The sequence below is a fragment of the Bos mutus genome, chromosome 2 (genome assembly GCF_027580195.1).
Source record: "Bos mutus isolate GX-2022 chromosome 2, NWIPB_WYAK_1.1, whole genome shotgun sequence".
Taxonomy (NCBI): domain Eukaryota; kingdom Metazoa; phylum Chordata; class Mammalia; order Artiodactyla; family Bovidae; genus Bos; species Bos mutus.
In genome coordinates, this window is record NC_091618.1 from 79,145,874 (window position 1) to 79,170,339 (window position 24,466).

General features: G+C 38.0%; 1 protein-coding gene across 1 annotated transcript in view; it reads right to left on the reverse strand.

Moving 5' to 3' along the window:
- The window catches only part of LRP1B (LDL receptor related protein 1B), a 1,793,119-nt gene that overhangs the window by 81,126 nt on the left and 1,687,527 nt on the right, over positions 1-24,466 (reverse strand). The window contains exon 84 of the mRNA XM_070360639.1: positions 9,816-9,977. Coding sequence (XP_070216740.1) covers positions 9,816-9,977 — 162 coding nt within the window. The remainder of the gene's footprint in view (positions 1-9,815; positions 9,978-24,466) is intronic.

Genomic DNA, 24,466 nt, shown 5'->3' on the forward strand with positions numbered 1-24,466 from the left:
TTTGTATCTCTATCCTCTAAAAATAAACTCTGCCTGTTTGAGTGTTTGTGAGTTTGTGAAGTTCATTCTTTGGCTCTGAGAACAGAACTCAGTTTCCCATTTCAATTATACTCTGATTAAATGTAGCTTTTGTGCATTAAATGGATTATTCTTTTATAAACTTGCCTCCAAACTTCTCTCATTTACTTGTGTATGATTATATATCAATATTTGTTTATTAAACAAACACCACTGTTGGGTGTGGCCTCAGATAAGTGAACCCAGACAAGTGAAAATGAACAGAGCTAAAAAGAGAAATAAAGGAGCAGTCTTGAAAATTCTTCTATAGAAGAGAGAGATTAGTTCAACTTGAGGGTGGTTATGAACAACTTCAAAAAATAAATGATTTTTGAGCTGGACAAAAAGTGATAGGATTTAGCATTGAGAGATGAGGGTGAAGATAAATTGCATTTCAAAGGATGAGAAAGTCAACATGAGAAAGTGACAAAGCCAGGGAAGCTGACCCATGGAGAAGAATAATCCATGTGGTTTTACTTGAATAAAGGAGAGGGTGCAAAAACAGCTTGGATAGTAGGTAGGGTTTGTGTTATGTAGGATCTTAGTTGGCATTGCTTGAACATCATTCAGCATGCTCAGAACATGCTTGGGTCCTATGCAGAGGAGATAAGCCCCCTTGGCTGGTTGGAAGACCCCTGACACTAACAGGCCATGGGAATCACTGCTCTTAAGAAGAGCATGCATATCGGCTTACCCCCAGGAAAGAGCGGAAAGGGCAGATTGAAGCCTCCTGGCTGCTGGCTGGCTTTGTTACTGCCTCTGTGCACGCTCCAGGCCTGCATGCTGCAAGTCACAGGGCAGAACTGGATCTGAAGCTGTCACAACTGGGGAGAAAACTCAACTATAGGTACAGAGGTGACAGGTCCCAGATCAGAGACCAGATGGGGCAGCCATGGCCACTGTTGAAGCTTACTCAAGTGGTGCATCAGAAGCCACCCAGGTCTCTAAGAGTGACTACTCCTTCACTGCCCATATCCCACATATGCAGAGAGTCCATGCAAACCCCAACTGCCCTACAGTACAATTCTACAATAGGCCAGGGACAATGGAGGTGATGGGGAGTATGAAATGAAAATATCTCCTGCCATATCAACAAATGAGAAATGTCACAGCTATCAGCATTCCCTGGCCTCCAAATGTGAATGAGGGCTCCCAAAATCGCCATCCAGCAGATGCCACCACCCACCATGGTGATTGCTGACGAGCTGGGGGAATGCAAGAAGCAGTCATCTGCCACTCCTTAAGGTAAACAAGGAGACAGGATTTGGCCCCATATATCTGAGATGCATATGAAAGGAATGAATTCAATGAGTGCAGAGGCTTGCATCTTCCCATACATGCAATGTTAAATTTCTTAATTTGATATTTGATCTTTGATGTTCAGACTGCCTGCTCCCTTTGTTATAAACTTGAATATAGCCTGACTCCCCATCCCACTTCCTTGGGGCAGTTTTCTCAGAGCTACTGAGATGCTGTCTCTTGGGTTCAGAGTCCTAAATATTCCCACCAAATAAAATAACTCTCTATTTTCAGATTATGACTATATTTTTTAGTTTTCAGGAATGATTGGCTGTCAGGGACAAATGCAACTCATACCCAAGGCTGCATCTGAGCCGAATAAGGGAAATAACTGCTGATACCTCAGGCAGAGCATTAGAGACAGCTCAAACCTCTGTCTGAGACATGAACTGAGAGCCCATGTTTGACCCTCATGCTTTGAGGCTACCTGACTCTGGGGAGAGGGTCCCAGTCCAAGAAGAGGGGGAAAACACACATTTAAATAAAATTGAGGTACTTTGGGGATGACCCTCTTAGCTTTTCCTTCAGTACCTTGGGATTGGAACGGATCCCTGATAGGGCCAATATGTCCATTGATCAAGGGAAAGACTTGCCTCACACTCAGCTTCAGATGAAGCCCCTCCATCTCTAGTCTGAGCCCCTACTAAGGTGATAGCTGCCAGCAGAACCTGAGGAAAGACATGACTTGCATACAAGACAAATCCTGCTCTCCCACCAAAGACACTGAGCACACACAGCCTGTGCAGGAATGTTTCCACATAAGAATGCCCTCAAGAAGGCATCTGTTCCACATAACTCACAGAGGAAGAGAAAGTTAAGCAAAATGAAAAAGGAAGGAACTATTCTCAACTGAAAGAACAAGAGAAAAATCCTGAAAAAAACTAATGAGACAGAAATAAACAGTTTACCAGATGAATAATTCAAAATATTAGTAATAAGAATGTTAACTGAATAAGGAAAATAATAGATGAATACAGTAAAAAATTTCACAAGGAATACAAAAGTATATAAAATATCCAATCAGAAATGAACAATTCAATAATAGAAATAAAAATGCAGTAGAAGAAATGAATAGTAGAGTAAGTAACAGAAAAGAATATAAGTTCTCTGGAAATAGAATATTGGACGTCACACAGTCAAAACAGCAAAAAGAAAAATAAATTAAAAAAAATAAAACAGTTTAAGAGATCTCTACGATAAGGTTAAGCACACCAACATCTGCATCGTATGGATTCCAGAAGGAGAAGAGTGAAAATGATTGAAAATGTATTAGAAGAAATTATGGCTGAAAACCTACAAAACCTGAAGAAGGAAACAGATATCTAAATATAGGAAGCACAGGGTCCCAAATAAGATGAACCCAAAGAGACCTACACTAAGACATATAATTCAGTGTCACAAGTTAAAAAGATAATTCTAAAGGCAGCAAGAGACAAACAGAGTCATATATCCTGAAATGCCCCTAAAGCTATCAGAGAGGAAATGATAAAGATCAGAGGGTAAACAAATGAAATAGAGATCAAAATAAGAAACCCAGTTGAAAAAAATCAGTGAAACCATGAACTGGCTTTTTGATAAATATGAACAAAATCAATAAACCTTTATCCAAGCTCACCAAGAAGAAAAGATAGAGGACTCAAAATCAGAAATGAAAGAGGAGGAATGACAACTGATAACACAAAGATAACAAAAAATCTTAAGAGAATATTACAGTTATATGCCAACAAATTGGACAATCTAGAAGAAATGGACAATTTTTTAGAAACAAACCAGCAACCAAAATTTAATTAAGAAGAAACAGATAATTTGAAAGGAATGATCACTAGTAGTAAATCGAATTTATAATAATAAAAATTCTTAAAATTCCATAATCATATATTCACAGGCCATATAAGGAAGAGGTAATATACATACCTCTCACATTTTTCCAAATAACTGAGGACTCACTGCTTCCACATTCATCTATGAGGTCATCATTACCTTAATATTAAAACCAGACATGGACAAGACCAAAAAATTAAATAAGTAAATAAAAAGCCATGATCTTTGATGAATGTTGATGCAAAAATCCTCAATAAAATATTAGCCTGTCAAGATGGATTTATTCCAGAGGTACAAGCATTGTTCAATATTTACAAATTGATCAATTTGATATACCACAAAACTAAAGAAAAATATTACATGATAATCTCAATTGACAAAGAAAAAGCACTGAAAAAATTCAGCATCCATTCATTATTAAAAAAAAAACTCTCATCATAATGATGAGAGAGCATATCTCAACATAATAAAGGCCATGTATGTCAAAGCCACAGTTAACATCACACTCAATAGTGAAAGCATTTCCTCTAAATTCAAGAACTGAAAATGATGCCTGCTTTCACAACTTTTATTTAGCATAGTATTAGAAGTTCTATCTATAGCGATTTTACAAGAAAAATAAATAAAAGATATCCAAATCAGAAGGGAAGGGGTAAAGCTGTCACTGCAGACAACATGATACTCTATGTAGGCAATCCAAAAGCCTTCACCCAAAACTATTAGAACTAATAAAGGACACAAATTAATATACAGAAATCTGTTGCTTTTCTACACACTAACAATGGAATATCAAAGAGCAAACAAATAAAATCCTGTTTAGAATCTCATCAAAAAATAAAATATCTAAAAATAAACATAGCTAAGGAGGTGAAAGACCTATATTTTGAAAACTAAAACATCATTTAAGGAAACTGAAGATGACATAAGAAATGGAAAGACATCCATGCTCTTGGATTGGAATAATTAATATTGTTAGAATAGCCAGACTTCTCAAAGCTATTTACAGACATAATGCAATACCTATCAAAATACCTACCATATTTATCATAGAACTAGAACAAATAATCCTAATATTTATCAGTCAGTTCAGTTGCTCAGTTGTGTCTGACTCTTTGTGACCACATGAACCGCAGCATCCTAGGCATCCCTATCCATCACCAAATCCCAGAACCTGCTCAACTTCATGTCCTTCGAGTCAGTGATTCCATCTAACCATCTCATCCTCTGTCGTCCCCTTGTCCTTCAGCCTTCAATCTTCCCCAGCATCAGGGTCTTTTCCAATGAGTTAGTTCTTTGCATCAGGTGGCCAAAATATTGGAGTTTCAGCATCAGCCCTTTCAAATGAATATTCAGGACTGATTTCCTTTAGGATGGACTGATTTGATCCCCTTAACATTTATACAGGACCACAAATGAACCCAAATGACCAAAGCAATCCTGATTGGGGAAGGCATGGAGCGACAAGGCTGGAGATATAACCTTTACAGTCTTCAGACTATATTTCAAACTACAGTAATCAAAACAGTGCAGTATTGGCACAATGGCACAAAAATCAATGGAAAAGAAAGGAGGGCCCAGAAATAATCCCAAGCATTTACAGTTAATTTACCATAAATGAGGCGAGAACATACATGGAAAAAAGACAGTCTCTTCAATAAGTGGTGGTGAAAATGCTGGATTGCTACATGAAAAACAATGAAATTAGAACACTGCCACATACCATATGTAAAAATAAACTCAAAATGGTTTAAAGATCTAAATATAAAGCCTGAAACCATAGGACTACTCTTTGACCTAAATTGTAGGAATGTTTTTTGGATCTGTCCTAAGGCAAAAAAAAAAAAACAATAAAACAAAATAAACAAATGGGACCTAATTAAACTTAAAAGCTTCTGCAAAACAGAGGAAACCACTGACAAAATGAAAAGACAACCTACTGAAGGGAGAAAATATTTGCAAATGATATGATCAGTTAGGAGTTTATGTTGAACATATATAAATGCTCATACAACTCAATGTTAAAAAACCAAACAACCTGATTGAAAAATGAGCTGAAAATCTGAAAAGAAATTTTTCCAAAAAGACATAAAGAAGGCTAACACAAAAAGATGCTGATCACCAAGTACTAGAGACATGTATATCAAGACAATGAGTTATTACCTCACACCTGTCAGAATAACTATCACCAAAAAGTCTACAAATAGCAAAAGTTGGCAAGGACATGGATAAAAAGGAGCCTTCCTACACTGTTGGTGAGAACGTAAATAGGTGCAGCCACAATGGAAAACAGTGTGAAGTTTCCTCCAAAAACTAAAATTAGCACTGCCATATGATCCAGCAATTCTAGACTGGGTATATATCTAGAAAAAAAAGATACAAGTGTTAATTTAAAAATATATACGCACCCCAATGTCCACAGCAGCACTATTTATAACAGACAAGATATGGAAGCAACCCAAGTGTCCATCAATAGAAGAATAAAGAAAAGGTATATATACAGTGGAATGCTAGATAAGAAAAACAATGATATTCTGCCATTTGCAGCAATATGGATGAACCTAGAGAATATTACTTTTAGTGATGTAAGACAGAGAAGGACAAATACTGTCTGATATCACTTGTAGGTGGAATCTAAAGAATAAAACAAATAAATGTGTATAACAAACAGACTCATGGATATAGAAAACACACTAGCAGTTACCAGTGAGGACAGGAAAGGGGGAAGGGGCATGATAGGGGTCTGAGATTAACAGATATAAGCTACTATGTATAAAATACACAAGCCACAAGGATACCTTATACAGCACAGGTAGTTATACCATTATTTTATGATAAATTTTAATGGCATATATTCTAAAAATTACTGAATCATTATGCTGTACATGTGAAATTAATATAATATTATAGAACAACTATATTTTAATTAGAAAAACAAACAATGAGCAGAGAAATAAAGTTGTATCTAGAAAGGGATGTGAGCACAAAGGAGTTTTTAAAGAAAGGATTAGGCAGTGAAAAAATATTGATAAAGCAAAAGAAAGAGGGACAGTTGTACAAGATGTGTCTATGCGTACTGGTTCAAAATTCGGTAAGGAGTACGCCAAGGCTGTACATAGTCATCATGCTTATTTAACTTGTATGCAGAGTACATCATGAGAAATGCTGGACTGGGTGAATCACAAGCTGGAATCAAGATTGCTTGGGGAAATATCAACAATCTCAGATATGCAGATCAGATCAGATCAGATCAGTTGCTCAGTCATGTCCAACTCTTCGCGACCCCATGAATCACAGCATACCAGGCTTCCCTGTCCATCACCAACTCCCGGACTTCACTCAGATTCACTTCCATCGAGTCGATGATGCCATCCAGCCATCTCATCTGCTGTCATCCCCTTCTCCTCTTGCCCCCAATCCCTCCCAGCATCAGAGTCTTTTCCAATGAGTCAACTCTTCGCATGAGGTGGCCAAAGTATTGGAGTTTCAGCTTTAGCACCATTCCTTCCAAAGAAATCCCAGGGCTGATCTCCTTCAGAATGGACTGGTTGGATCTCCTTGCAGTCCAAGGGACTCTCAAGAGTCTTCTCCAACACCACAGTTCAAAAGCATCAATTCTTCGGTGCTCAGCTTCTTCACAGTCCAACTCTCACATCCATACATGACCACAGGAAAAACCATAGCCTTGACTAGATGGACCTTTGTTGGCAAAGTAATGTCTCTGCTTTTGAATATGCTATCTAGATTGGTCATAACTTTCCTTCCAAGGAGTAAGCGTCTTTTAATTTCATGGCTGCAGTCACCATCTGTAATGATTTTGGAGCCCAGAAAAATAAAGTCTGACACTGTTTCCCCTGTTTCCCCATCTATTTCCCATGAAGTGGTGGGACTAGATGCCATGATCTTTGTTTTCTGAATGTTGAGCTTTAAGCCAACTTTTTCACTCTCCACTTTCACTTTCATCAAGAGGCTTTTGAGTTCCTCTTCACTTTCTGCCATAAGGGTGGTGTCATCTGCATATCTGAGGTTATTGATATTTCTCCCAGCAATCTTGATTCCAGCTTGTGTTTCTTCCAGCCTAGCATTTCTCATGATGTACTCTGCATATAAATTAAATAAGCAGGGTGACAATATACAGCCTTGACGAACTCCTTTTCCTATTTGGAACCAGTCTGTTGTTCCATGTCCAGTTCTAACTGTTGCTTCCTGACCTGCATACAAATTTCTCAAGAGGCAGATCAAGTGGTCTGGTATTCCCATCTTTTTCAGAATTTTCCACAGTTTATTGTGATCCACACAGTCAAAGGCTTTGGCATAGTCAATAAAGCAGAAATAGATGCTTTTCTGGCACTCTCTTGCTTTTTCCATGATCCAGCGGATGTTGGCAATTTGATCTCTGGTTCCTCTGCCTTTTCTAAAACAAGCTTGAACATCAGGAAGTTCATGGTTCACATATTGCTGAAGCCTGGCTTGGAGAATTTTGAGCATTACTTTACTAGCGTGTGAGATGAGTGCAACTGTGCGGTAGTTTGAGCATTCTTTGGCATTGCCTTTCTTTGGGATTGGAATGAAAACTGACCTTTTCCAGTCCTGTGGCCACTGCTGAGTTTTCCAAATTTGCTGGCATACTGAGTGCAGCACTTTCACAGCATCATCTTTCAAGATTTGGAATAGCTCCACTGGAATTCCATCACCTCCTCTAGCTTTGTTGGTAGTGATGCTTTCTAAGGCCCACTTGACTTCACATTCCAGGATGTCTGGCTCTAGGTCAGTGATCACACCATTGTGATAATCTGGGTCGTGAAGATCTTTTTTGTACAGTTCTTCTGTGTATTCTTGCCATCTCTTCTTAATATCTTCTGCTTCTGTTAGGTCCATACCATTTCTGTCCTTTATCGAGCCTATCTTCGCATGAAATGTTCCTTTGGTATCTCTGATTTTCCTGAAGAGATCCCTAGTCTTTCCCATTCTGTTGTCATGACACTACTCTAATGGCAGAAAGTGAAAGGGTGGTAGCTCTTGATGAGGGTGAAAGAGGAGAGTCAAAAAGCTGGCTTAAAACACAACATTCCAAAAACTAAGATGATAGCATCTGGTCCTATCACTTCATGGCAAATATACGGGGAAAAAGTTGAAATAGTAACAGAATTTATTTTCTTGGGCTCCAAAATTACTGCAGACAGTGACTGCAGCCATGAAATTAAAAGACGCTTGCTCCTTGGGGAAAAAAGCTATGACAAACCTAGATAGCATACTAAAATGCAGAGACATCACTTCACTGACAGAGGTCTGTTTAGTCAAAGCTATGTTTTTTACCAGTAGTCATGTATGGATATGAGAATTGAACCATACAGAAGGCTGAGTGCCAAAGAACTGATGCCTTCAAATTGTGGTGCTGGAGAAGACTCTTGAGAATCCTTTGGGCAACAAGGAGATCGGTTTGATCAATTTTAAAGGAAATTAACCCTGAATATTCATTAGAAGGACTGATGTTGAGCTGAAACTCCAATACTTTGACCACCTGATGTGAAGAGTCAACTCATTGGAAAACACCCTGATGCTGGGAAAGATTGAGGGCTGGAGGAGAAGGGGGTGACAGGATGAGATGTTTGGATGGCATCATTGACTCAATGGAGATGAGTGAGCAAACTGTGGGAGACAGTGAAAGACAGGGAAGCCTGGTGTGCTACAGTCCATGGGGTCACAAAGAGTTGGTCATGACTTAGTCACTAAACAACAATGAACAGTTAAGAGGTATCTAAGGTAGGAATGGACAGGATAGCATTGGACACAGTAGGGGCCCCTAGTCATAAGAAAGAAAACAGAAGGTGTAGCATAGGACAAAGTAGTTTGAGGGATATGATGGTGGGAGCTTGGGGCCATTTTGTGTGTGTCTCTATATGTGCATACAGTCACTCAGTTGTGTAAGACTCTTTGTGACGCCGTGGACTGTAGCCCATCAGGTTCCTCTGTCCATGGAATTTTCCAGGCAAGAATACTGGAGCAGTTTGCCATTTCCTACTCCAGGAGATCTTTCCAACTCAGAGATGGAACCCACACTCTTGAGTCTCCTGCATTGGCAGAAGGATTGTTTACAACTGCACCACCTAAGCAATGAAATAGGAAGGAAGCTCCTAGGCTGGGAATAAAGTTAGGGCACAGGTATTGGGGGTTTGAGAGGAAAAGAGAAGATGAGACATAAACATCTAGAAGGGTGAATGGATTCATGAAATACAGGAGAAACCATAGTAAGTGCCCATATGATATTAGCTACAAAAATTCCAGTTAGAGCAGTCTATTTTTTTTTTTTTTCCAGTTGCATTCAGCGTAGGGAGCCATTTCAGGACAGATAAGAATTGGATTTAGCAATGGTTATGGTTTACTAGGAAAGCAAAAGAGTGGGGAGGATGGAGCAAATAATTATAATGATGGACCGTGGAATCTAAGCTAAAAAAAGAAGAAATGGAATGTTTAAAATAAGAAATGGGTGAGGAATAATGAACCGAATGACTGTATTTGGGGTGACGGGGGTTGAGGGGACCTGAAAATTAGGGGGTGGCTGAAATCGAGGTGATGAGATGACTTAATGAACACCTTACAGCATGTTGTCATACTGCCTCATGGGTGTTGTTTTTACTTACAGTACTGACATCTGTCTCCCGTGTGTTCAGGCTGGCAGTGGCAATAAGGCTGATTCCCAGCAGTAACACTGCAGGTCCCTCCGTTTTGACAAAAGTCCTCACAGACTGTCTTACCACAGTTTGGTCCAGTGAACCCCAGTGCACAGCTGCACGTGGGTCTCCCTATTGAAAAAAATAATAATAATGAAAAAAAAATGAGTTGACAGAATTGTTTACTGACATGGAATTCTTGCTAGGTAAGAATCAGTACGTCAGTATTCTGGGCAAAATTTGTCTACTACTTATTCTGTGACTTTACACAGTAAAATGACCTCTTTGGGTCCTAGCTTTCCCATGTTCCAGCGAAGCCTAGATTAGAAGACAACTCAAGTTCATATCAGGTAAAATGATCAGAGCTCATTTTATGAATAATTCTATATGCATATGTGTATTTTATGCTTTGAAGTGCTTATCTTATTCTTTTGTACTTCTCATGTCCATTTTACTTTTTAAAAATAATTTAAAGTTTTCATTTTGTATTGGGGTATAGCCAAACAATGTTGTGGTATAGTTTCAGATGAACAGTGAAGGAACTCAGCCATATATATGCATGCATCCATTCTCCCCCAAACTCCTCTCCTATCCAGGTGGGCACACAACATTGAGCAGAGTTATTCCATACCATAGGTCCTTGTTGTTATACCATAGGTGCTTGTTCATACATTTCAAATATAGCAGTGTGTAATGACCTTCCCAAAGTCCCTAACTATCCCTTTCCCCCAGCAACCATAAGTTCATTTTCTAAGTCTGTGAGTCTCTATTTTGTAAGTAAGTTCATTTGTATAATGTCATTTTGCTTTTTAGATTATTTTTGTCCTACTTATGTGGTAATGCATATTCTTTTGGCCATTAAAATATAAAATAGAGACAATCATATTTCCCAGTGTTCAATCATAATGTACTAATCACTGCTATATCTACATAAAATATGAGCTTAAGTTTATTATAAAGAAATATTTTAATAAATTTAAAGTGGCCATATCATCTATAATAAGATTTATAAACATTAGTTATTTTATTTGATATAATAAATACATATATTGGCTCAGACGGTAAAGCATCTGCCTGCAATGCAGGATACCTGGGTTCGATCCCTGGGTTGGCAAGATCCCTTGGAGAAGGAAATGGCAACCTTGGAGAAGGAAATGGAGAAGGAACCTGGTAGTCTATGGGGTCACAAAGAGTCAGACATGACTGAGCGACTTCACTTTCACTTTTCACCTTTAGTTTATAAGCACTTACTGAACCCTATTTTATTTCATTTTATATCTTTATTCATAGTTAAAGACTATCATTTGCAGTCCACTAAGATGAGTTAAGAAATCTAATGTTAACAGCACACACTAGCAAATCTGACAGACCTTCTTTGAATATCTTACTTTATTTGTTCTATGGGAACTTACATCATAATGAAAGGTAAATAGTCCTTTCAAGTGTTTAGAGCATAACACAATTAACTGCTACAGCAAAGAAAATCTCTCTAAATGCCTGGACTGTCAAGAACTGAGTAGAAAATGAAGTCCAGGGCTAGCTCTATAGGAGAGGTGAAGGAAAACAAAGCAAAACGAAAGGCTGCTATTTGTAATGGGGGCAGAACAAAGTTTAGAGGCTGTAAAAATATTAACACACAACATAAAAGGGAACAAAAAGGAAATTCAATTATAGATCTCAAATAACTATGATTCAGAAAATGTCATTCCATTGTCTAGTATCAGAGAATATCCAACCATCTCCTCTTTCGCCATTATAGACAAGCAACATAATGAAAATGGTCAGTAAAATGCATGAAGACGAGGGCTAAGTGTGAAAACTGATAACAGTTTTTTTTTTTTTTTGCTGTTGCCATAGATTCTATATTGAAGGACAATTCTACATATATATATATATATTTGAAAACCATTATTCTTAAAATGAATAAAATAAAATGAATGAAAGTCCACATTTGGACTTTGAATTGAAGGTCCACAATTTATTTATTTTACTTTTGAAAGACTCTACACATTTATAAATGCTAGAAGGTATTGCTTCTCAATGAAGAAAGTTATATACATTTTTACAGTGGATACCATTGCTTTAAAACTTATTTACATGTTTTTAGTTTGGTGGCAGATAAATGCCTATTAAAAGGTTGAGAATCAAGGTAAATGATATACATAATAAAGCTGAGCAACCTCATATTTATTTATTGCCAGAAAACAGTTTTAAAAATTTTAGCCAAATATTTTCTTGTAAAAATAGTGAATTTTCCAGCTGTTGCTTACATACAGACAAGCTATCTTCATTGGAACAATGGTGGGTAAAAAGTAAGAGACACAAACGAGAATAAATAGTGGTAGAAGATGAAGAGGGCAGAGGATTGTTAGAACACCATCACTAAGGAAAATGAAAGACTTGAATAAAAGAGGTAATAACTCTACATCAACAGGGACCAATGGATGACTTACAGAGAAGCAGAACATATACTCAGGAACACAAATAATCATGAGTTAAATGTGAAACAAACAGTACAGAAAGCATGTGAAAAGTCAAAGTCAAAGTGTTAGTTGCTCAGTCGTGTCTGACTCTTCGCAACCCCAAGGACCATAGCCCACCAGACCCCTCCATTCCTGGGATTTCCCAGGCATGAATACTGGAGTGGGTTGGCATTCCCTTCTCCAAAGGATCTTCCCAACCCAGGGATCAAACCTGGGTGTCCTGCGTTGCATGCAGATTATTTACTGCCTGAGCCACCAGGGAAGCACAGAAAGTATAGGAGAAATCAAAATGCATTAGAGCAATCAGAAAAAGTCCCATATGAAAATAGGACTTAGACATTGTAGATTTATGTTTTTCTAACTTACTTTCTAGTTTTTTTTTTTTTTAACTGGGAGTGAAAAAAATATTGTAAAATGATAGAAGTTTGAAAGAAATAAACCCAATCTGCTAAGGCACTTGAAAATTCCTCTGTTCCAGTTACTCAGAGAAATGACACCATGCTTTCATCTCATCTACAGCTGTTTTGAAACAAGGGCAGAGTGACCAGGTTGTCCCCCACCTAGCATATGCTTCACATCATTTAAAATCTATCTGACTTATTTTCAAAAAGCTCCTCTTCCTCTTCCTTTGAAGAGAAGATTTATTTTTGACAAGTATAAATCTTCATATTCAGGAGAATATTCTCTAACTTGAAACAGTGTGGTGATATAGAAGATCTTTTGTTTGCTGTTGGGAAATGAACCATCTGTTGCAGAATTTTATAATGGGCTCCATCTAATATTTCCAAGAACTTCTCTGGGTACACCTAACTAACTAGTTGCACTGGGTTCATTTTATAAAGTTTTTTTAGGTAGCTTAATTAGATTCCGACATTTGAAAAGGAAACAGTCCTGTTACAATGACTAAGGTATCAATAGAGATTTATAGCAGTGATACATGGGGAGTTGGGGAGTTGACAGCCTGCTTTAAAACTTATTTTCAATCAGAAAGAGCAACAACTGACCTGAGGAAGAAGTGGGAGGAAGAGCTTCCTGGCTCTAATCAGGCTAGTTTCTACAGCATTCTTAGCTCAGACTTTAATTGTGTATGCTGTCAGACTGCCTGGATTCATAGACTATCTGTGCCAGTCACTGGTGTGGAACCATGGGCAAATATCAGCTCTGTTTATTTCCTCATGTGTAATGGGGCTAATTATAGTACCTGCTTCATGAGGTTGTTGTGCAGAATCAGAGAGAAAAAGTGAGAAATACCCCTGTGCCAGGTACATAAGGCACTCAGTTGCATTTTAGCTCTGAATATTGTTATTCCTTCTGACATTCACTGCTTACAGGTATGACTTACTCAGTGGCCCCATCTACAAAGACACTGTACACATTTTAGCAAAATCATTCTGAAATTTTCCTTAGATTACACACTGTGTCTCCATTATTCATTTCAGATACAATTAAATGTGAATATCTTTGTATGGCAGTGATGGGGTAAAACAGGAATTCCACACCAACTTTATCTCACACTCTACATTTTTCAAACATTGATGAATGAGTCCTCTCTTTTTTCCGTCCAAACGTGTTTAATCCTACCCATTAAAAGAAAGAACACACACACACAGCACAAACAAAAGCAAACTTAATACTTGTATAACCTCAAATATTGGTACACTCGAGCTTTTTTCAAAAGAACCTACACTTACTGCTTCCAACTCTACCAATATATGACAAATAAAATCTTCAATCATAAAGTCACTCCAATCCTTCACTTGGTTTGTAGTTTTACTTTTTAATACACTTAACCTGTTGCATCTCTTTGTTCTCGCTGAAGAGAGGCCAGATCTCTCAATATCTAAGTGTCCCTTATACAATCATTTCTGATTCCTTCTTGGTAAGAAAGGGTTAGGAATGAGGAAGTTAATGTTGGTGTTGTCTTTATTGTATATTGATGTACCCTTGCAAAGCTACCCTTTAATCTCTTGATCGCTAAATCCACTGATTTCTTCTCAATCATCCTCCTCCTCAAATTTTCTCCATAATTTTACATTTATTAATACCTACACTTGAAAATTTTCTCTCTACTTGGCTTCTAAGACACTAGCATTGTTGATTTCTCTCTATATATTTTTCTGACTGCTCTGTAATAATTGCATTTATGTTCTTTTCCTGTCTAACAAAAAATATTTGTCCAAGCCTCTTTCTGGTGATATTACTCAGTTTCACAGCTGGGATAATCATCTTTCTATCTGAATATCTTGGTATTGATTTTCTAACTTTGGGTTCATTCTCCTTAAATTTCCAAGACTTCCATTTTCACTCTGTTTTATGTCCCTGCAAGGATATCCCTAGCTGTTCAATAGGTTAATCTATTCCTCCCATGACTCGGTAAGAGAGAAAATTCTTCTTATAAACATTGTCCTCAGTGGCACACACATGATTTCACTAGACTAGAGGCTTTACCAGTGCCACATTCAGGTCCATACTATATGTTAACAAAGTGTCTTTCTAGATGCACACATACAATACATAGAGGTTAATGGAGTTGCACTGGTCTTCCCTGGTAGCTCAGTAGTAAAGAATCTGCCTGCCAATGCAGGAGATGCAGGTTTGATCTCTGGATCAGGAAGGTCCCCTGGAGAAGGAAACACCAACCCACTCCAGTATTCTTGCATGGGAAACCCCATGGAGAGAGGAGCCTGGCAGACTACAGTCCATGGAGTTGCAAAAGTCAGACATGACTTGGTGACTTAACAACAACAATAACTATGTAGTTATGCTGCTTTGTTTATAAACAAATGAAAGCTTATACATTTCTAGAGGATTTCTTTCTGATGTGGACCATTTTTAGTCTTTATTGAGTTTGTTGCAGTATTACTTCTGTTTTATGTTTCAGTTTTTTGGCCATGAGGTGTGTGGGATTCTAGCCTCTTGACCAGGGATCAAACCAGCGCCCCTGCATTGGAAGGTGAAGTCTTAATTATCGACCACCAGGGAAGCCCCTCGTTGTTTATATCTTAAAACTGCTGCACCAACTTTTCATACAACATAAATTAATAAAAAAATAGAAATCGAACTAGGTACCGGTAATAAATTATGTCAAATATGGTAAATACAGAACTACAACCACTATCAGTTCAGTTCAGTCCAGTTCAGTCCAGTTCAGTTCAGTCACTCAGTCATGTCTCACTCTTTGCAACCGCACTAATCGCAGGACGCCAGGCCTCCCTGTCCATCACCAACTCCTGGACCTCACTCAGACTCATGTCCATAGAGTCAGTGATGCCATCCAGCCATCTCATCCTCTGTCGTCCCCTTCTCCTCCTGCCCCCAATCCCTCCCAGCATCAGAGTCTTTTCCAATGAGTCAACTCTTCACATGAGGTGGCCAAAGTACTGGAGTTTCAGCTTTAGCATCATTCCTTCCAAAGAAATCCCAGGGCTGATCTCCTTCAGAATGGACTGGTTGGATCTCCTTGCAGTCCAAGGGACTCTCCAGTGTCTTCTCCAACACCACAGTTCAAAAGCGTCAGTTCTTCGGCGCTCAGCCTTCTTCACAGTCCAACTCTCACTTCCATACGTGACCACAGGAAAAACCATAGCCTTGACTAGATGAACCTTTGTTGGCAAAGTAATGTCTCTGCTTTTCAATATGCTATCTAGGTTGGTCATAACTTTCCTTCCAAGGAGTAAGCTTCTTTTAATTTCATGGCTGCAGTCATCATCTGTAATGATTTTGGAGCCCAGAAAAATAAAGTCTGACACTGTTTCCCCATCTATTTGCCATGAAGTGATGGGACTAGATGCCATGATCTTCGTTTTTTGAATGTTGAGCTTTAAGCCAACTTTTTCACTCTCCACTTTCACTTTCATCAAGAGGCATTTTAGTTCCCCTTCACTTTCTGCCATAAGGGTGGTGTCATCTGCATATCTGAGGTTATTGATATTTCTCCTGGCAATCTTGATTCCAGCTTGTGCTTCTTCTAGCCCAGCGTTTCTCATGATGTACTCTGCATATAAGTTAAATAAGCAAGGTGACAATATACAGCCTTGACGAACTTCTTTTCCTATTTGGAACCAGTCTGTTGTTCCACATCCAGTTCTAACTGTTGCTTCCTGACCTGCCTATAGATTTCTCAAGAGGCAGGTCAGGTGGTCTGGTATTCCCATCTCTTTCAGAATTTTCCACAGTTTATTGTGATCCACACAGTTAAAGGTGTTTGTATAGTCAGTAAAGCAGAAATAGATGTTTTTCTGGCACTCTCTTGCTTTTTCCATGATCCAGCAGATTTTGGCAATTTGATCTCTGGTTCCTCTGCCTTTTCTAAAACCAGCTTGAACAACTGGAAGTTCATGGTTCACGTATCGCTGAAGCCTGGCTTGGAGAATTTTGAGCGTTACTTTACTAGTGTGTGAGATGAGTGCAATTGTGTGGCACTTTGAGCATTCTTTGGCATTGTCTTTCTTTGGGATTGGAATGAAAACTGACCTTTTCCAGTCCTGTGGCAACTGCTGAGTTTTCTATATTTGCTGGCATATTGAGCGCAGCACTTTCACAGCATCATCTTTCAGGATTTGGAATAGCTCAACTGGAATTCCATCACCTCCACTAGCTTTATTCACAGTGATGCTTTCTAAGGCCCACTTGACTTCACATTCCAGGATATCTGGCTCTAGGTGAGTGATCACACCATCGTGATTATCTTGGTCCTGAAGATCTTTTTTGTACAGTTCTTCTGTGTATTCCTGCCACCTCTTCTTAATATCTTCTGCTTCTGTTAGGTCCATACCATTTCTGTCCTTTATTGAGCCCATCTTTGCATGAAATGTTCCCTTGGTTTCTCTAATTTTCTTGAAGAGATCTCTAGTCTTTTGCATTCTGTTGTTTTCCTCTATTTCTTTGCATTGATCGCAGAGGAAGGCTTTCTTATCTCTTCTTGCTATTCTTTGGAACTCTGCATTCAGACGCTTATGTCTTTTCTTTTGCCCTTTGCTTTTCACTTCTCTTCTTTTCACAGCTATTTGCAAGGCCTCCTCAGACAGCCATTTTGCTTTTTTGCATTTCTTTTCCATGGGGGTGGTCTTGATCCCTGTCTCCTGTACAATGTCACAAATCTCCATCCATAGTTCATCAGGCACTCTATCAGATCTAGGCCCTTAAATCTATTTCTCACTTCCACTGTATAATCATAAGGGATTTGATTTAGGTCATACCTGAATGGTCTAGTGGTTTTCCCTACTTTCTTCAATTTAAGTCTGAATTTGGCATTAAGGAGTTCATGATCTGAGCCACAGTCAGTTCCCGGTCTTCTTTTTGCTGACTGTATAGAGCTTCTCCATCTTTGGCTGCAAAGAATACAATCAATCTGATTTTGGTGTCGACCACCTAGTGATGCCCATGTGTAGAGTCTTCTCTTGTGTTGTTGGAAGAGGGTATTTGCTATGACCACTGCATTTTCTTGGCAAAACTCTATTAGTCTTTTCCCTGTTTCATTCTATATTCCAAGGCCAAATTTGCCTGTTACTCAAGGTGTTTCTTGACTTCCTACTTTTGCTTTCCAGTCCCCTATAATAAAGAGGACATCTTTTTTGGGTATTAGTCCTAAAAGGTCTTGTAGGTCTTCATAGAACCATTCAACTTCAGCTTCTTCAGCATTACTGGTTGGGGCATAGACTTGGATTACTGTGATATTGAATGGTTTGCCTTGGAAACAAACAGAGATCATTCTGTTGTTTTTGAGATTGCATCCAAGTACTGCATTTTGGACTCTTGTTGACCATGATGGCTACTCCATTTCTTCTAAGGGATTCCTGCCCACAGTAGTAGATATACGGAGCACAACCGGGACGAGCTACCCCACGTCCGAGGTCAGGGGCAGAAGCCGGGAGGACCCCATGCCAGAAGGGCGGTGGCCAAGAGGAGTTACCCTACATCCGAGGTCAGGGGCAGCGGCCGAGAGTGCCAGGCTGTGATGGCGCAGGAACGGCGAGAGGAGCTACCCCATGTCTGAGGTCAGGGGTGGCAGCCAGGAGGAGCTACCCCTCAACAGAGGCCAGAGGCAGTGGCCGGGAGGAGCAACCCCACGTCCAAGGAGCTGTGGCTTCACGGGCACAGGAGGGCCTAGAGGAGCTATTCCACGTTCAAGGTCAGGAGGGGCGGCGGTGAGGAGATACCGGTACCTTGTACAAGGTAAGGAGCAGCGGCTGCACTTTGCTGGAGTAGCCATGAAGAGATACCCCACGTCAAAGGTAAGAGAAACCCAAGTAAGGATGGTAGGTGTGCAAGACAGCATCAGACGGCAGACACACTGAAACCATAATCACAGAAAATTAGTCAATCTAATCACACTAGGAACACAGCCTTGTCTAACTCAGTGAAACTAAGCCATGCCCGTGGGGCCACCCAAGACAGGCGGGTCATGGTGGAGAGGGCTGACAGAATGTGGTCCACTGGAGAAGGGAATGGCAAACCACTTCAGTATTCTTGCCTTGAGAATCCCATGAACAGTATGAAAAGGCAAAATGATAGGATACTGAAAGAGGAACTCCCCAGGTCAGTAGGTACCCAATATGCTACTGGAGATCAGTGGAGAAATAACTCCAGAAAGAATGAAGGGATGGAGCCAAAGCAAAAAGAATACCCAGCTGTGGATGTGACTGGTGATAGAAGCAAGGTCTGATGCTATAAAGAGCAATATTGTATAGGAACCTGGAATGTCAGGTCCATGAATCAAGGCAAATTGGAAGTGGTCAAACAGGAGATGGCAAGAGTGAACGTCGACATTCTAGGAATCAGCAAACTAAAATGGACTGGAATGGGTGAATTTAACTGAGATGACCATTATATCTACTACAACCACTATGCTGCTGGTGTGCTGCTGCTGGTGCTGCTGCTGCTGCTAAGTCACTTCAGTCATGTACAACTCTGTGCAACCCCACAGACGGCAGCCCACCAGGCTCCCCTGTCCCTGGGATTCTCCAGGCAAGAACACTGGAGTGGGTTGCCATTTCCTTCTCTAGTGCATAAAAGTGAAAAGTGAAAGTGAAGTCACTCAGTCATGTCCGACTCTTCGCAACCCCATGGACTGCAGCCCACCAGGCTCCTCCATCCATGGGATTTTCTAGGCAAGAGTACTGGAGTGGGGTGCCATTGCCTATAATCAATGGTAAATATTATTAAGCAATATCCATCAGTACAACTAAATATGATAATGCTCAAAAGAAAAAATGGAAATACCTTGGAATTTCAGAGAGTTGTTTAAATTTAATTGTTCTTGCATGGCCCTTATATAGCAAAAATCACAGTCTCAATAAAAATGGTTGATTCTAAAATATTTCATAAGAATACAGTACAGTGTTAGTTGCTCAGTCATGTCTGACTCTGCGACCTTACGGACTGCCGCCCAACAGGCTCCTCTGTCCATGGAATTCTCCAGGTAAGTATATTGGGGTGGGTAGCCAATCCCTTCTCCAGGGTATCTTCCCAACCCTGGTATTGAACCCAAGTCTTCCACATTGCAGGTAGATTATTTACCATCTGTCACCAGGGAAGCCCTTTGTAAGAATATTTAATAGTAATTAAATAAATTTGGAATAAAGTTAAATTCCTTTTTTTTTAATGTCAGGTAGACCTAAGAAAGAAGCCTTGTTAGCTATTTATTAATTATGCAGCTTTGGAAAATTTAGATTTCCTCACTGGATCTCATTCTGCATCTCATTTTATAAAATGTGAGCAATGCCTACCATGTGCTGTAAAACACTTGGCAAAATACCTGCCACATAACAAGTACTCAAAAATTGGTAGATTTATTATTAACAGTAATAGTAGTATTTGGTTTTGCTGTTACTATTAGTACTATATTTGCCTTTGTTAAGAAACTCCATACGGATTCCTGATGCAAATTTTTCCATATTCATTCTTTTGAACAAAAACTGTCTACAGGTGATCTACCTGTAGATCTATATACATCAATTCAACATAGCAAATTTTAATCTAATAACAACAATGAAATCTTCTCTATTATATGGATAAGTAATTACATAAGTTTTATAAAAATTTATTAGTGAAAGTGAAAGTGAAGTTGCTTAGTCGCGTCCAACTCTTAGCCACCCCATGGACTGCAGCCGACCAGGCTCCTCCGTCCATGGGATTTTCCAGGCAAGAGTACTGGAGTGGGGTGCCATTGCCTTCTCCAGTTGTTTCCCTGCTGCTGCTGCTGCTAAGTCGCTTCAGTCGTGTCCGACTCTGTGTGACCCCATAGACTGCAGCCCACCAGGCTCCCCCGTCCCTGAAATTCTCCAGGCAAGAATACTGGAGTGGGTTGCTCTTTCCCTCTCCAATGCATGAAAGTGAAAAGTGAAAGTGAAGTCGCTCAGTTGTGTCGGACTCCTAGCGACCTCATGGACTGCAGCCTACCAGGCTCCTCCATCCATGGGATTTTCCAGACAAGAGTACTGGAGTGGGGTGCCATTGCCTTCTCTGAAAAATTTATTAGTAATCCCTGTTAAATGACCCATTGACTTTATATGACATGGTTATGATTTACATCTAGATAAATGAATCTTTAAATGTACACTATCTTTAATTATATACTCACAGTAATTTGTCTGATATGAGCGGAGACAATGCTGATGATTTTCAGTGATCATAGATAATGTCTTAGGGAACTAACTCTGAAATAATCTAGATTCTCAAAATTAGTTTTCTTATTTAATCACACTCGCTAGCTTACATCTAAAATATGCCACATGGAGTGTTTCAATTTAAGTAAAACTACAATTTAGGAATTTACAAGAATCCTTGACATTTGAATTAATAATTCAGTTACAGTAGCCACTATAGTAAACATGACAATAATTATGTTTGTAAAATTTTCAAAATGGTATACTTATTGAATGTATATTCAATATAGCATTACCACATAACTTAGTAATTTTAGAGCAAAATTTGCTGGGTAGCTTGACTAAAAAATATGTTTCTAAAAGCATGTATTTTCATTTGACTATTATTAAGGTATATGTATTATTAAGGTATATTTTTCAATAACTTTATGTAATTCTGTGTGTCTTTAAAAGCTAGCCTTATTAAACAAACAGTTTTTAAGTTGGTTATAAAAATGTTATTCATCAGTTTGATTTAATTGATATTATATGATTTTAGTAGGCAAAATAACCTTTCTGCTCTCTATTGGACAAATAAATTATAACTCTTTTTTTCTACTTAAACTCACCATTTGAAAATATGTGTTTTACTAAATATTTGGTAGTAACCTATAAGGGAAAAGAATATACATATATCTGAATGACTTTGTTGTATAGCCGAAACTAACACAACATTATAAATTAGTTATACTTCAATAAAAAATTAAAAAATATATACGTTTAAGAAAAAAAACGTGTGATTGATTGCCATGAAGGAATTTTGGCAAAAGTGATTAAATGTGAATTTCTTAAGAGACTATGACTGTACTTGTTATTTTTGATAGGTAGATAACTGCTAGTGAACATCATTGGTTGGTTCTTTTTTAAGCAATTTACTTCATTCATACTTATTTGCCTATGTGAACCACACTGCTTACCCTATTTAATTTGATCTTGTGCTTATAAATTTTTGTCCCTGGTTATGTTTTATACCTGACTAGTCTTCTATGTATACAGTCATTATTTAGTTTGACATACACATTCTGTCTGAGCAATAAAAGCATTTCATTGACATTGACATTTAAGCTGCAGAACATATTGAAACATATTTACATTCAATGTTCTTCTCTGAAAGTACTATGTAAAAGGTACCTATTCTTTACTTGCAAAGTCTTTACTATTTGGGCAAAAGCTACATTCTTATTTCTTCCCATAGAATAAAATAATAAGCTGAGAGATAAATCACCATAGCATTATTCAGTTACTTACTGCAATGTAATCAGAAAGCCTATCTCCTGACCTCTAATCCCCAAGACTACTCTCCTTTGTGAAATCTGTCTTCACTTCCAGTTAGATTCAAGTAATAAAAGTTTTGAATGCTTTAAAAAATCATGTCTTTTTGATAAAGAGGTTTGACATTCTATTTTCCACTTAATATAATGTTTTCTTGGACTGAAAGTGAGTGCCCATTTATTCATAATTTTAGCAAGTTGACTATAGCTGTCGGGTTGTCTTAAGTATCACAAAGGTTACAGAGAACTATGCAGCAAAGCCTGACAAGGAAAAGAAAGAACTGGGCTTTATTGAGCTCCCTCCCAGTTACTACTTAATATATTCTGACATGTTTCAAATTGTAGGTCACAATCTATTTATACTTCTGGAAAGTTCATTCTCAGCGAGCATTGTGGAAATGAGATTGAAACATTTTTGTCTTTTCCATGAATACAAGTAAGCCGACTCAAGCCTTCTGACACTAAATAGTTTAGTGTTGCTCTCACCATATGGTCCAAATGAACCAGTAAATTTGACTTACACAGCCAGATGCATAATTAGAGAGAACCCTACTTTCATTCTCTCATAGGTCTGTTATAAAAATTCAAGGACCAAATACAGTGCATGGAACTTAGTAAGCAACCCTACATATATATATTTGCCTATATAAATTATCATTATCCTGACAATGATCATAACTAGTGTTATTTTAATTTTTAATAAGTATTGTCTGATTCTAAAAAGAAAGCATGGTGGGATATTTAGAAAACAACAGAAGTGTAATGAAGGACCTATTGTGTATGTGTTTTTTTTCTATATTAGATAAACAAGCTTTTTTCTTGTGCTTTTAAATTTTATAATACAATGTGATTTTTCTCTATTTTTCTTTATTATTATATAGTTTTCAGTTATGGTGTTTTTATCATATATCATTCATCTTTTAGATATGCTATATTTTATATATTAACTACTTGTATTCAGGTTTTTATCTCCAAAATTATTTTATGAACATTTTCACTTCCAGATATTTTGCTTTTTATTATGTAATCTTTGGAACATGTGTCTAAAAGTGACATTATTTATTTAAAGCTGCATATTCCTATGTCACTTATTTGTTAAACTATATGCACTATTTTATTTTTTCAGTTTTATACTTTCAACTTATTCTCTTGGGTTCTTAAAAAGCAAATAGGACCAAATATCCAGCTCTTAGAACTTTCTAAATATAATCAGTATCTATTTAATATGTTAAGGGAGTTAGAACATCAAACTTAATTTAAATTAAAAACAGCCCTTGTTTAAATAAAAAGTGAAAGAAAAACAAAGGACGGTTTATATGTATGTTCAACCTTTATCAAGATATTAATCAAGTGATTGTGTACTTCACATCCCAGGTACATAGGTGACTTGAGATATATCGGTATATAGTTTCATTATCAGTTTCACCATGTTTGAAGGGTGTTCACAAGTTCCTAGCTTAATTTGCCTTTGAGCAAATACTTTTAGGGCCATCAAACTTGATCATAATTGATGACAGTCATATACGTTACCATCAAATTTGGGGCACTGACCTGGACAGAAAGATCTTGAATGAATGGGATAGAAATTTATCTCCATCTACTTGTCTACTGTAAGGGCCCTTCCTATTGCAGTAAGACTTTCATTTAATTTTTCTTTCCTCAGTGGAGACTTCCTTCCTCCAGCTTCATTCTTGGGAATAAAATTTTCATTCCTAAAGTATATAGATGTGGTGACAGAGAGCACCACAAAGAGAGCCTCTGCATTCTTCTTGTTGAATTCATTTAAATAGCTCAATACCAATGTATTTCTTACCATAGAAAATTGTACAATTACCTCTTCATCTAGCCAATTTTATACATTTTCACATTTTCCAAATTAGAATTGCCTCCCTTTAGGCATAATTCTAAACTTTTATGAGTGGGAGTATTTGAGAATATTGCCCTAAATTTACAAAATTTCTTGCTCTATTCATCTAAATTGACTGTGTAGAAAACCTTGATTCATTTTGATATAAACATTCAAAATCTAAATAACAGACCTGTAACAGTAAGAAAATATCACATAGTGTGAACATATCTTAGAGAATTAATATTCATAAACATGAAGATTAATTGTGCACATAATATAAATACCCTCCTGTAGCAGTGTTGAAAATATAATTTCATAAATTATTCTCTATTTTCCATAAAAAAATGACTGAATAAGTCAATGCTTTACTCTA